At 65.2% G+C, this 11497-nt stretch overlaps 2 protein-coding genes across 2 annotated transcripts; both read right to left on the bottom strand.

The window, feature by feature from the left end:
- Positions 1 to 519: 519 nt before the first annotated feature.
- Positions 520 to 4612, bottom strand: LOC134553005 (bactericidal permeability-increasing protein-like). The gene is made up of 15 exons (XM_063402228.1): positions 4344 to 4612; positions 3999 to 4113; positions 3789 to 3917; positions 3557 to 3712; positions 3362 to 3425; positions 3194 to 3254; positions 2933 to 3024; positions 2614 to 2847; positions 2457 to 2516; positions 1856 to 2023; positions 1613 to 1680; positions 1295 to 1337; positions 1043 to 1106; positions 885 to 961; positions 520 to 807 (listed from the first exon to the last, which is right to left on the bottom strand). The coding sequence occupies exons 1-15, from the start codon at positions 4501 to 4503 to the stop codon at positions 766 to 768; spliced, it is 1533 nt and encodes a 510-aa protein (XP_063258298.1). The 5' UTR covers positions 4504 to 4612; the 3' UTR covers positions 520 to 765.
- A 3018-nt stretch (positions 4613 to 7630) lies between these two features.
- Positions 7631 to 8547, bottom strand: ID1 (inhibitor of DNA binding 1). The gene is made up of 2 exons (XM_063404452.1): positions 8161 to 8547; positions 7631 to 7958 (listed from the first exon to the last, which is right to left on the bottom strand). Exons 1-2 carry the CDS (start codon positions 8479 to 8481, stop codon positions 7917 to 7919), a joined length of 363 nt encoding a protein of 120 aa, XP_063260522.1. The 5' UTR covers positions 8482 to 8547; the 3' UTR covers positions 7631 to 7916.
- Positions 8548 to 11497: the final 2950 nt, after the last annotated feature.

Raw genomic sequence — 11497 nt, 5'->3', positions numbered from 1 at the left:
GGAGGGCAGGGGACTAACAGTCTCACTGGGACACGCAGCCCCCCGCGTTCCCGGGTATGTGCCTCCAAAGAGCACCTTCCCTTTGTGCGGGGCTCATTCCAGCACGGTTTGGACCACACAAACACTCGGGCTTTTTTGGGATGCCACAAGCATGGGGAACACCCAGCACCCCACCTCCCTCTCACGGCAGGACGCGCCCAGCTCAGCCTTCCCCAGACCCCCCTCCCCTGTCCTTTCCGGGGACCCCCGGAGCAGGGGGCAGCGGCCGGGCCCCGGCGCGCTCCGCGGGCTGGCGGGACGCGGAGGGAGCCCGCGGACACGAGCACCATCCCGTGGGCAGCGGGAGGAGCTGCGGCCGCAGCGGCTGCGGGCAGCGGGAGCACAGGGACCCCCACCACCAACACAGCCGCGAGGATTGGGAGGACCCCCAGTCCCGAGAGCCGCTAGCCCCGTCCTCAGCCCCCTGGAGCCTCCCACTGGGGACGGACCCCACCACGGCACAGGCACAGCCCTGGCAGCAGAGGACACAGCTCCCGATGGTGGAATCGGGAATGGGACCCTGCATGGAAGATGCGGCTGAGGGGGCTCCCCGAGACACCCCACAGCACACAGGGCTGATCTACGCTCCCGCTTTAATCCCTGCCCAGGATGGGGGGTCTGGGGGTCCCGCGGTTGGGCGCTTTGCCAGCCACGGGGGCACGATGGACACGGGATGGTGATGGGGACACGAGTGGCAGGGCTGGGGTTCCCACGAGGCAGGTGGTCTCACGGCTCGTACTGCAGGTCCGTGGAGATGAGCACGAAGCCCTGTAGGAAGTCAGGGTGAGAGGGGGGATATGGGGGACATGGGGACCGTGGGGTAAGGGGACACTGGTGGCACCTACCTGCTGCAGCGAGAGCCGGGGTCTGAGCAGGCTGAGGCCATGTGGGAGGGGCAGGGGGATGCCAGCCTGGAGCCACTCTGTGGAGAGACAAAGTCATAGCAGGGGATGGCCCTGGTGCAGCTGTGGGAGGATGGGCACAGGACGGGGACAGCACTTACTGTTTGCCCGGGGAACTCCAAAAAGCCACAGCCCAAACTTCAGCAGGGTCTCCAGACGCTTCACCTGTGGGACAGGCAAGCCCTGAGCCCAGCACAGCACAGGCAGAGGGGGCCAGGCTGTCAGCAGGGCTCAGCCTCCTGCCACATTTGCCATGCATGGGGTCCATAGCAGCCCAGGTTCCTCCCAGACCCTGCTCCCAAGGTGATGAGGAATCCAAGGCTCCCCTTGTCTTCCCTGGCACAGCCACTCACCTCCACTGGGCCCACATTTGATGCCACTTGTGTTACACGAAGCCTGGAGGACAAGATCAGGGTCAGAGCTAGGCACAGGGATGGGAACTGTCCCATCCCAGGGTAGGGACAGGCTGAGCTCCATGGTGGGACCAGGACCCCAGCACAGCGAGTCCAGCTGAGGACCTACTGCCAGGGCAGCTGGCACAGATAGGGACTGGGGCAGGATGGGGTCTGAGCAAGCACTATGGGATTCAGGGAGGCAATTGGACAGAGGTGGGGAATGGGGGAGCCCTCCAGGTATGTCCTAGGGGACCCAGCTTGGGGTCAGGCACTAACCCCGTCAGTCTCACAGTGCCCCCAAGTCTGTTCCTGGTGATTGTTGGCTTCCCGGTCACGTTGGCATCCTGCAGCAAGAAGAGACATTGGAGAGACCACGGCAGTGCCTGCAACCCAGCATCCCCCAGCTGGCCCAGTATCCCCCTGGGTCACCCAGCATGGCCCCAGCCAGGAGCACAGGCACACCAGCCCAGTTCTTTGGGGTCCCCTGGCTCCCTGAGCCATGGCAGAGCAGCCACTCACGATGTTCAGCAGAAAGGCAGGGACTCGGGTGGCGTTGGGCAGCACCACGAAGGCCTCGGCAGAGCTGAAGAGGGTCCCGTGCAAGGCATCAGAATGGCAGGAGAGCAGGGGCTGCTGGCGGGCCCAGAGGAGCAGCTCCATGGGCTGGTCTGGATAGCGCTGCTGCAGCTGGGAGGGACAGGGCAGGGGTGACACAGAGCCATGCTGGCCATGCCCCCTCAGGTCCTCACCACTGCCCAGGTCCCATGTGCGCATCACTGCCCTGCCCACATCCTTGTCCTGTGGTGTCCCATTCTGTCTGCATCCCATACTGCCTGCAAGACATCCCATTTCCACTGCAACCCATTCCCTGTCCTGTCCCTCGTGCATCCCATTTGACCTCTGTAATCCCATGTCCCACCCTCCAGCATTCCAACCCTCCTACGCCCCATCCCGTCCCGTCCCTCCTGCATCATTTCATATGTCCCACCCTCCAGCATCCCACTGCATCTTCTGTTCCTCCTGCAATCCCATCTTGTGTCCCATGTCCCATCCCACCTGCATCCTGTCCTACTCCACGCCCTGTCTGTGTCCCCTTCTCCCTGTGTCCTGTCCCACTCACCTCAGGGGAGAAAACCTCCATGCTCTTGGTCCTCAGCTGGAGCGGGAACTGCCGGGGGAGCTGCAAGGCAGGGAGGGATCGGGGTGAGCAGGGGCTGAGCAGGGCTGGGCATGGGGACAGCCCAGTGGGGACAGCTCTGCTCTGCAGCCATCCCTACCATGTCACTGGAGAAGTTCCTGCGCAGGGCCCCGGCTGTGAAGTAGGTGGAGGCGGCTGAGTTGGCGACAACCTCGGTGACAGCCAAGAGCAGCGTGGGCCCGTGTGCCATGGGCAGTGTCTTGGGCAGGGACGTGGGCAAAGCCACAGGCAGTGCCACGGGTAATGCCACAGGCAGCACTACAGGCTGTGCTGAGCGTCTCTGCTGGGACGTGCCCACCCTGAAGATCTCTCCCTGCACAGACACACAGATGGATGTGAGGATCAGCCAGGCTCCCCTGCTCCCAGATCTGGCCCAGGGATGCCCAGGGTGACATTACCTTGAGGGCAATGTCCCCGTACTCCTCTGTGAAGGCCGGCGGTCCCAGCAGGGAGTGGTCGATGGCAGCAAAGGCGTCCAGCTGGGTGGACACTGCAGGGACATGGGGAGTGGTCAGGAGGAGTCAGACCGCAGCCCCCTCCCACAGCCTGGCTCTGTCAGGATCCGGCCCCACAGTGGGGTCCTGCAGACCCTGTCCAGTCCTGTCCGCAGCCCCCAGGACCACCCTGCCTGTCCCCAGTCCTGGGGTCCCCTCACTCACCTTTCATGCGCTTCAGGACAGTGTCCAGCCTGTCTATGCCTCTGTGGAGCACGAGGCAGAGCTGGAAGCAGAGCAGGTGTCAGTGAGCCCAGGGATGAGGGTGTCCAAGCCTCTCACTGGGGGGGACAGGGACACCGACACCCCAGGGCACAGGGGCCCAGCACCCACCTGCTTGTTCAGCTTCTGCAGCAGGGTTCTCTGGAGCAGAGGTGCCAGCAGGTTGTAGAGCCAGCTGTAGGGCAGAGTAGAGTTCTCAGATCACCTCATGGCACTCACCCAGCCTCCCCCAGCCCACCTCCCTGGCTGGGGCACCAGTAGTCCTTGAATGCCAGGGACAGGACAGAGCAGGGGGCTTGGCATCACCTGTATCCACGGTGAAACTCCATGTGCAGGTCAGTGCCCTGGGTGTCACAGCCGGCGCTCCAAACCGTGGGGTGGCCACTGCCATCGTCGCTCACCCCCAACACCGCTGCCATGGTCAGGTCCTGCATGCGGAGCTCCACAGAGCCACTGTCCTGGCTGGGGACAGAGCGGGTGAGCACAGTGGTGACATTGAGCCACCCTGAGTCGCCACTCTGTCCCTGTGAGGACTCACATGGTGCCCAGCTGGGCTGCCCACTCGGCGCTGAGCTGGATTCGGGCACGCTGCACCATCAGCCTCACCCCCACATCCTCAGCAAAGTCCAGCGTGGACTCATTCATCTGCAGTTCATGGACGTGAATCCTGCATAACAGGCAAGCTGTGCTTGACAGGGATCCCAGACAGGGATGGGGACAGGGACAGGCACCCCATGGTGGCTCTTACCGGGGCACAGCATAGGTGAGAGTCCCCAGGACCGGGGTGTTGTAGGAACCTGTCAGGTTCAGCTCATGCTCCTTCTGCAGCATCGACTGGAGCAGCTCCAGCCCAAAGCGCCGGCCTGGGGCAAAGTGGGAATTTGGGGTGATGCCAAGGAAGGGGCTGCAGTACCTGGGGTGTCAGGAGAGTGAGCAGCCAGGTCCTTCCTGGTCCTTCCATCTCCCATTCCTGGCAGACTCGGCATTATTCCTGGGGGTGCCTGCTGGCTCCCCTCATTCCTCAGCCTGAGCACTCTGGCATCACCCCTTGCTGGTTCCTCCCACCCCTGCCTCATCAGGAGCACAGACTCACCAAACTCCAGTGTCCTCTGGGTCAGCCAGACCTTGATGCCAGGATCGGTGTCAGAGCTGGTGATGGTGGCAGAGACACAGAAGGGCAGCACGAGCAAGAGGCAGAGCCATACAGTACCACGAGGCTGGTCCTGGGACACGGGGGCTGGAGCAGAGGACATGTCTGTGGGACCCGCAGCTGGTGTAGAGACCCCCTCCCTGTGCACCAGCACAGTCAGGACTTTTATTGGGGACAGGCAGCCCCGGGTGACATCAGCACACACGGGGACACCACAGTGCTCTGGCCACCGAAAGCCCAGCCTTGCCCAACGCGTGACTCAAAGGGGAAGCCGAACCCCGTTGTTCCGCACTCGAACCCTTCGTGGGAGCGGGGGAGCGCAGGGTCCCACGGCACCTCCTGCCTGCCCCCCTCCCTGGGGGTACACACGAGCCAGGGGCACAGCTGGGGCTCCCCACAGGGCACAGGAGCAGCACGGGGGGACACACAGAGACCCGGCTGGGCCAAGCTTCAGCTGTGCCCTGCCTGGGAGCAGTGGAGGAGTGGGGGACACAATGAGCTGGTCTTGGGGAGGGGGGCCTGCACTGGGGCAAACAGGGCTCAACCCATTTGCACCAGGGAGCAGCAGCTGTTCCCACTTTGGGAAGGGCTCTGGGAACCCTGTGTAGGGTTACCTAAATTTCAGTGGGGGTCAGGGTGTCTGGGGTGCAGAGGCAGCCCCCAAGGAAGTGATGGAAAGGTTGGGACAGAGTGAGAGAAGAACTGTGCAATCCCCTCTGAAAAACCCCAGCTGTGGGGAAGGAGCCACCTGCACTGCCAAACCCACCATCAGCAGGACTGTCCCCTCAGCCAGGGTGAGCCCCTGCAGTGCCACGGGCTATGACAGGGGTCCAGCCACCCTCCTGGATCCAGCCTGGCAGACCCAGAGGGTCTCTAGGAGGGCCAGGGCCTCATCTCAGCGCCACAGGGGCACACAGAGCCCACGGACAACCTCACCAGAGGGACCACAGCCCCACATAATGTACCTTATGGAGGCCTTGAAAGCAGCTGCCCACTGGCCCGGGAGGCTCAGTGCCACCAGCCGTGGCTGCAGTGGTGGCCAGAGCCCCCAGCAGTGACCCAGAGGCCAGCACTTACCCCGACCCCCAGCCCAATGCCCACCGCAGCCCCTCTACCCCAGGATGCCCCTGCCCTGCACCAGCACTCACCGTGACCAGTGGGTGCGGTGCCCCCCTCCGCGGGGGCTGCAGGTCCTGCCATGGGGTCCCGGCTCCTCCGTGTCCTCCGTGTCCCTGGGACTGTACCTGCAGTGAGCGCCGAGCAGCAGGGACCAGCTCTGACGCCAGTGTCCATCCCGGGTCCTGGTCAGACCACAATGTCACCCATTTCCCCCGTCCCTAATCCCTTCCGGGATGAATCAGGTCCCACGAAAACACCGAGGGACCGGTTGGGGCACAGGTGCCCGCGGGCTGGGCGCTCCCTGGGGCTCCCCGGTGCATCCTGGTGCTGCCGCATCCGGCATCCCGACACGTGCGGGCGGCTCAGCCCTGCCAGCCCCGCTCCAAGCCTGGGCTGGCTCCACCAGCCCCTTCCCCAGCTCTCCTGTGCCAGGTACCCAACAGTGGCCACCCCACGTCCGCTGAGGAAGGGGTGACGGCCAGGGCTGCATCGCGCGGGCTCGGTCGTGGGGCACACAAGGCTTGGACAGGGGTCAGGCAGAGACGTGGGGACACACATAGACACACACGGAGCCCCTCTCCCCACCGCTGCCGCGGGAGCTTCCACATCAGGCGGCAATGAACAGGTACGGACGGCAGCCGGGAACACGGCACGGGAAGAGCTCCAGCGCCTCCCGCACCGCCCCGGCCCGAGCAGAGCCCCCAGCCCCGCTTCTCCCTGTCCCAGGACCTTCCGGGCTACTCCGGGAGGCCGGGCCGGGCCGTGCAGTGCGAGCGGGCACCGGGAGAGGGACCCACAGCCCCGTCCGCGCCGCGCTCCGGGCCCGGGAGGAAGGCGCGGTGGAGAGACAGCAGAGGGGACAATAAAGAAGACCTGGGGGTGACCCATCCAGTGATGGACAAGCTCATCCACAGAGACCCAGAGCCCCTGGCCTATGCCACAGCCAGGACAGGGGAGGACAGGCGAGGCAGTGTCCTGACACCCCGAGTCACCTGTCCCCTGCACAGGTCCTGCCAGGGGATCTGCTGGGCTGGGAAAGCACGAGTGGGCACGGACAGGCATGGACACACTCACAGCTGTGCCTGTGAACACACAAACACACACAAAGGGTGTGCAGAGCCTCACACATGCACACGCCTGTGCCCAGGGCTGGTCAGCACCTCCCAGCCCCAAATCCTTTGGCTGCAGGACCCTGGGGGGGGGGGCCTAAAGGACAAGAACCCCTCCAGGCACCCCAATTGTCCCCTCCAGGCCCGTAGAAAGGTCTGAACAAATCTGGAACAGGAGGCTGTGAGATCCTTGGGGTGTTTGTGAGTCAAGGGGAAGCTCAGGTCAGGGCAGCTGCCTGGGGCACCCCCAGCCCTCGGGGTTGCACAAGCCCTGATGCAATTTCCTTGTTCCAAGAGGTTGTCTGTGCCCACAGGCAGGGGTTGCACCAGGAAGAGCAGGAACCACGGGGTGAGGCCATAAAGAGAAGCACCCCAAGACTCGTATCTTCTCTCCCCTTAAAGGGATCAACCCTTGCATCATCATTCCTGTAATCCCCCAGTCCTGACACAGCAATAATTGTGGGAGCCTCGGGAAGGCTCAGGAGTGCAGGTGACCCACCTGGGAAGGGAGTTGAAGGGAATTCCAGGCTATGAACACACCACTGTCCAGGGAAATTGAAAACCACACTCCCATCTGGCCACAGAACCCCACACCTGGCTCATAGCACTGTCCCCCCTGTGTCATCATCCCATCAAGGTGCCTGATCAGGGGAAGATGCATCCCAGTGCTGCTGCATTATCCCACCACAGAAGATAGGGTGCAAACAATCTTTCCTCCCATGTCTGACCCTCAACACCCCATGTCTGAGCCCAGGGAGTGAAACCCCACGGGAACAACTAGGAGAGGCTCTGTGGGGGCAATGCTGGGACACAGAGAATTGGGACCAACCCATAAGAAACCCCTTCCCCAGCACCACCACAGGGTCCCGGACCCTGTATCCCCGATCACACCCAGCCAGCCCACAGTAGTTTGCACAAGTTTGATGGAGCACACATTCCTGGGGCTAAACATGCCCAAATTCCAGGGGAGGGGATGTGAGGGGCAGGAAGAAAACACACGTGTGGTCATCAGGGCTTGTTTAATAACAAAACTCCAGCTATTGTAGAACAATATTCTCCAGCATCATTGTAATATACAATACGGGGAATGCTCTCAGCAATCTGAGAAGGAAGGATCCGGCCCACAGCACCCCCTGCCCAGGCTGCGGGGGACCCCCAGGGCAGCCCCGCCGGGGAGCCAGGGATGCAGGTGAGCCGCGGTGCTCAGGGACGGGGTCCCAGGGACGATATCCGTGGTGGGTGGGACCGGGATCCCGGGAACGATGTCCGTGCAGGGTCCAGAACGGTCTCAGCGGCAAAGGATCCGATCGGCAGCGGGAATGCACGGAGCCTGCAGGAAAGGGACACGAAGCGGCCGGTCAATACTTGCCAGGAGGGTACCGGAGAGGACAGGGATGGAAAGGGGGCAGGAGGAAGGGACATCCCAGGAAGGAGAGGGCGCGGTGCACATCGGGGGAAGGAGATTCCAAGGAGCGCCGGTGCTGCCCGTCAGGAGCGCGGGTCTGAGCCGGTGCCGTGGGGTCCGCACTCACCTCGGGGGAGTCCCCAGCAGCGGCGGGGCGAGGGGGGCCGCACTGCAGCTCCAGCTGCAGGTCCCAGATGTAGTCGATAACGTGCTGCAGCAGCTCCACCTTGGAGACCCGCCGGTGCCGCGGCAGCGTCGGCACCAGCGCCCGTAGCCGCGAGTAACAGCCCTTCATATCGTACAGCAGCGCGGCGGCCGCCTGCTCCGCCGCCACCGGGGACACCCCTGGGACCGGCCCGCAGCGAGCGGCCTCTCCGGGCCGCACCGCCTTCAGCGGGCCGCCGGCGCCCGCGGGGAGCGGCGAAGAAGCGACAGCGGCGACCTTCATGGCGAGAGGTGCGGGCGCGACTGCGGGACGGGAGCGCTGCGGGCGGACAACGAGCCCGCGCCCCGCCGCGCCACTTATAGAGCGCTGCCGACGGGTGGGCGGGGCCGCGGGGAACCCTCGGCCAATGGCAGCGCGGAAATAACGGACATAGCCCCGCCCACTCCATTCATGTGCGCCCCGAAAGGCAGCGTCTTAAAGGGGCAATGGCGGGGAGGGAGCCGTGACGGGCTCGGGCTGCGGTGCAGGGACACCGGCGGTGCGGAGCGCCCACCCTGCCCCGCAATTAACGCGGGTGCTTGCCCCACGGGCTCCCGGTGTCCAGCTCCCCGCAGCCCCGCTCGCCCCTTTCCCCCTCCAGGCCCCCGGTGTCCCTCCGGGCGCTCGGCCCCCCCGCGCTCCCCGCGGCCCCCCCCGCCTCCTCGGCGGCTCAGACCGTGAGACGCCAGGCTCGTGACGTCACCCATTCATAAAACGCCGCGCGCTGTCAGCGCGGCGCCGGGCGGGCGGTGCCCATGGCGACGGGGGCGGGGCGGGGACACACACCTGCAGCCCCTACGGGGGGCACCGGGACCCCCACGGAGACAGCGGGACCCCCACGGAGACACTGCCATCCTCGTACGGATACGGAGGCACCGGCACCTCTCAGGAGGCACAGGGACCCGTGGGGATATCTGTACCCGCAACGGGGGCAGCGGGGCACAGGGGCAGCCCGTGCTCCGCCCCAAGGTCGGAGTTCCCCGTTCCCCTCCTCTCCCGGGGCTCAAACCTCCGCAGAGTGCTCGGTAGCGGCTGCCGGGGTGGGGGCAGCCAGGTTTGGGTCCACCCGACAGACGGGCACAGGGGTCCAGCGCTGGGTGCGTGGGGCGGCGCCGGGAGTGGGCTGCGAACACAGTCTTGCCGCGGGGGAAACCGGTGGAGGTCCCGCCACTGTGCGATGCAGCCGGTCCTTGCCCCGAAGGGTTTCTGGTCCACGTTGTAATTAGCGTTACTGCTTATTACCCCGCACCTGCGGGGAGGGCAGGCAGCGCCCCGGGAGGGCCCTCGAACGAGACCTCGGCACACCCCGAGCAGCACGAAATGGTGTGGGAAGGGAGGGAGGCAGACAAAGCTGCGGCCTGAGACACTCCCGGGTGTGTGTACAGACACAGATACGCAGGGTGGGTGTGCGTGTGCACACACAAAGGCACGGACACACACGTGCTTGCACACACAGATGTGTGTGGGACATCCCCAGATATGTGCACAGGAGGATTCACGTTCATACACAAACCCGTGGAGCCCAAACACAGGCACACAACAGAGGCACACACGGATGGACACACATATGGGTACACACACATGCACACGTACACCCTGCCTTGCACACCAACACGTGTGCCCAAGTGCCAGCGCAGCTCTCCCAGCCCTTTATGGGATTGACCGTGTGTGTGTGTGGGGGGGGTGTCAGACCCTGCTGCACGTCCCCAGGCATTCAGGGAACTGAAGGCCTCCCCCTCTTCTTCCTCTTCTGGGGAGGGCAGCAATCCTGGAGAGCATGCATGAACTCCAACCCTGCCAGCCCGGCCGGGGGAAGCTGGATTCCCGTCCCTCCCTCTGTCCCTCCTCCCTGTGTCCCCCAGCCTGGTGCGGTGGCGGTTCCCAGGGTGGGCACGGCGCTGGGGTCGCCCCCTCCATTCAGGGCTCGGCGGAGGGCCCGGTGCTGCCCGGTTCCCACCGCGGCTCTCAAAGCTGCTAATTAGCCCCCATCTGGCGGCAGTGGCCGGGCCGCGGCGGGAGGCCGGGGACATTGTGCACAGGAATGTCTTTCAGGGCCGCCGGCCGGCCGCCGCCACCGCCAGCTGCGCAGCCAACAATGCCAGGACGAGCCGGACCCCGCGCCCTGCCACCGGCCACCCCGAGCAGCGAGGGGACGTGGATGGATTTCGTGGCCGTGGTGGGCACAGCACACACGGCACAGCCGCCCTGGCACAGCCCCTCCAGCACAGCCACTCCAGTTGCCCCATCCCCATCTCGGGGATGTCCCCGAGAGCAGGACCCCCCCTCCCATTCCTCTGCATATTGGGGTACCAGGGATGGGGTACTGGCATCAGAGCTGCCAGTGTGGCACCGGGACACTGCCTTGGCCACAGCTGGCCGCGGGTCCTGGCCTGGCACGGCGTGCCGGCCGGCGCAGCAGCGTTGTCCGGCAGAACACAGAGCTTCATTTCCATCTCAATTCTGGGAACGGGGCGTGCGGTGCGGTAACAGCAGCCTCGGCCATATGGTGCTGGCGGGGCTCAGCCCGGCCGGGGGGGCAGCCGGGGGGCGGCTGCTTTGCGCTGAGCAGGGGTTGCCCGGCAGCCGAGCACATCAAAGCCCCCGGCCGCCCCCAGCCCGCCGGGACCACACAGGGCATGGCCGCGCCAAGCCGCCGAGGGGCTGCAGGGCTGCCTGTGCTGCTGTGATGGGGAGATGGGGTACAGCCGGCACCCCAGAACCGGCAGCACCCAGCCCCACGCTCCGGCGTGCAGTGCTGGAAGGCAGCACGGACACCGCAGGTCAGGCTGGGCCCCCACCAGTGACCAGGACCCCCAAACTTGGGCTGCTCTTGCCCTGGCTGGGGTTGGGCTCCATCCAGAACCCCTCTCCCGGTGCCATCCGCAGGTCACCCCTGAGGCTACGCAGAGCCTCCACCCCCCCATGTCCGCATGACAGCGCTGAGCCAGGGTTGCAGATGTGCCGGGGCCGCCGGCACAGCTGGAGCGAGGCCGAGGCCTGAGAAAGCCCCTGCGCATTCCCCTCCCGCCTTCTCCCTTCCCGTTCCCAGCTTCCATCCGCTGCAGCCCAGACCAGCTGGAGCCAGGCAGCCCTTCCTGGGATTTATTCCAGCTTCCTGCCCCTCCTCGCTGGCTGGCTGGGGCTGGGGCTGCCTTGGGCTGCTTCCTCTCCCTGCTCGCAGCCGCCGGCCGGGCGCCACTGCCAGTACCCATCATCACACGGGACCCCAGCTCTCACCACCAGCACCCACCACTCCATG

This window comes from Prinia subflava, chromosome 8, assembly GCF_021018805.1.
Source record: "Prinia subflava isolate CZ2003 ecotype Zambia chromosome 8, Cam_Psub_1.2, whole genome shotgun sequence".
NCBI classification, from domain to species: domain Eukaryota; kingdom Metazoa; phylum Chordata; class Aves; order Passeriformes; family Cisticolidae; genus Prinia; species Prinia subflava.
The sequence above is the reverse complement of the archived record's forward strand: the minus strand, read 5'-3'. Positions and strand labels throughout refer to the sequence as shown.

Bases quoted from the DNA above. Each gene is read 5' to 3' on its own strand.
- LOC134553005 (XM_063402228.1), bottom strand. From the start codon at position 4,503: ATGTCCTCTGCTCCAGCCCCCGTGTCCCAGGACCAGCCTCGTGGTACT. The intron at 2,024-2,456 runs GTGAGTGGGACA...TGTCCCTCCCAG, and splicing joins TGGAGGTTTTCTCCCCTGAG to CTGCAGCAGCGCTATCCAGA. The intron at 962-1,042 runs GTAAGTGCTGTC...GTCTCTCCACAG, and splicing joins TGGAGTTCCCCGGGCAAACA to AGTGGCTCCAGGCTGGCATC.
- ID1 (XM_063404452.1), bottom strand. From the start codon at position 8,481: ATGAAGGTCGCCGCTGTCGCTTCTTCGCCGCTCCCCGCGGGCGCCGGC. The intron at 7,959-8,160 runs GTGAGTGCGGAC...CCTTTCCTGCAG, and splicing joins CTGCTGGGGACTCCCCCGAG to GCTCCGTGCATTCCCGCTGC.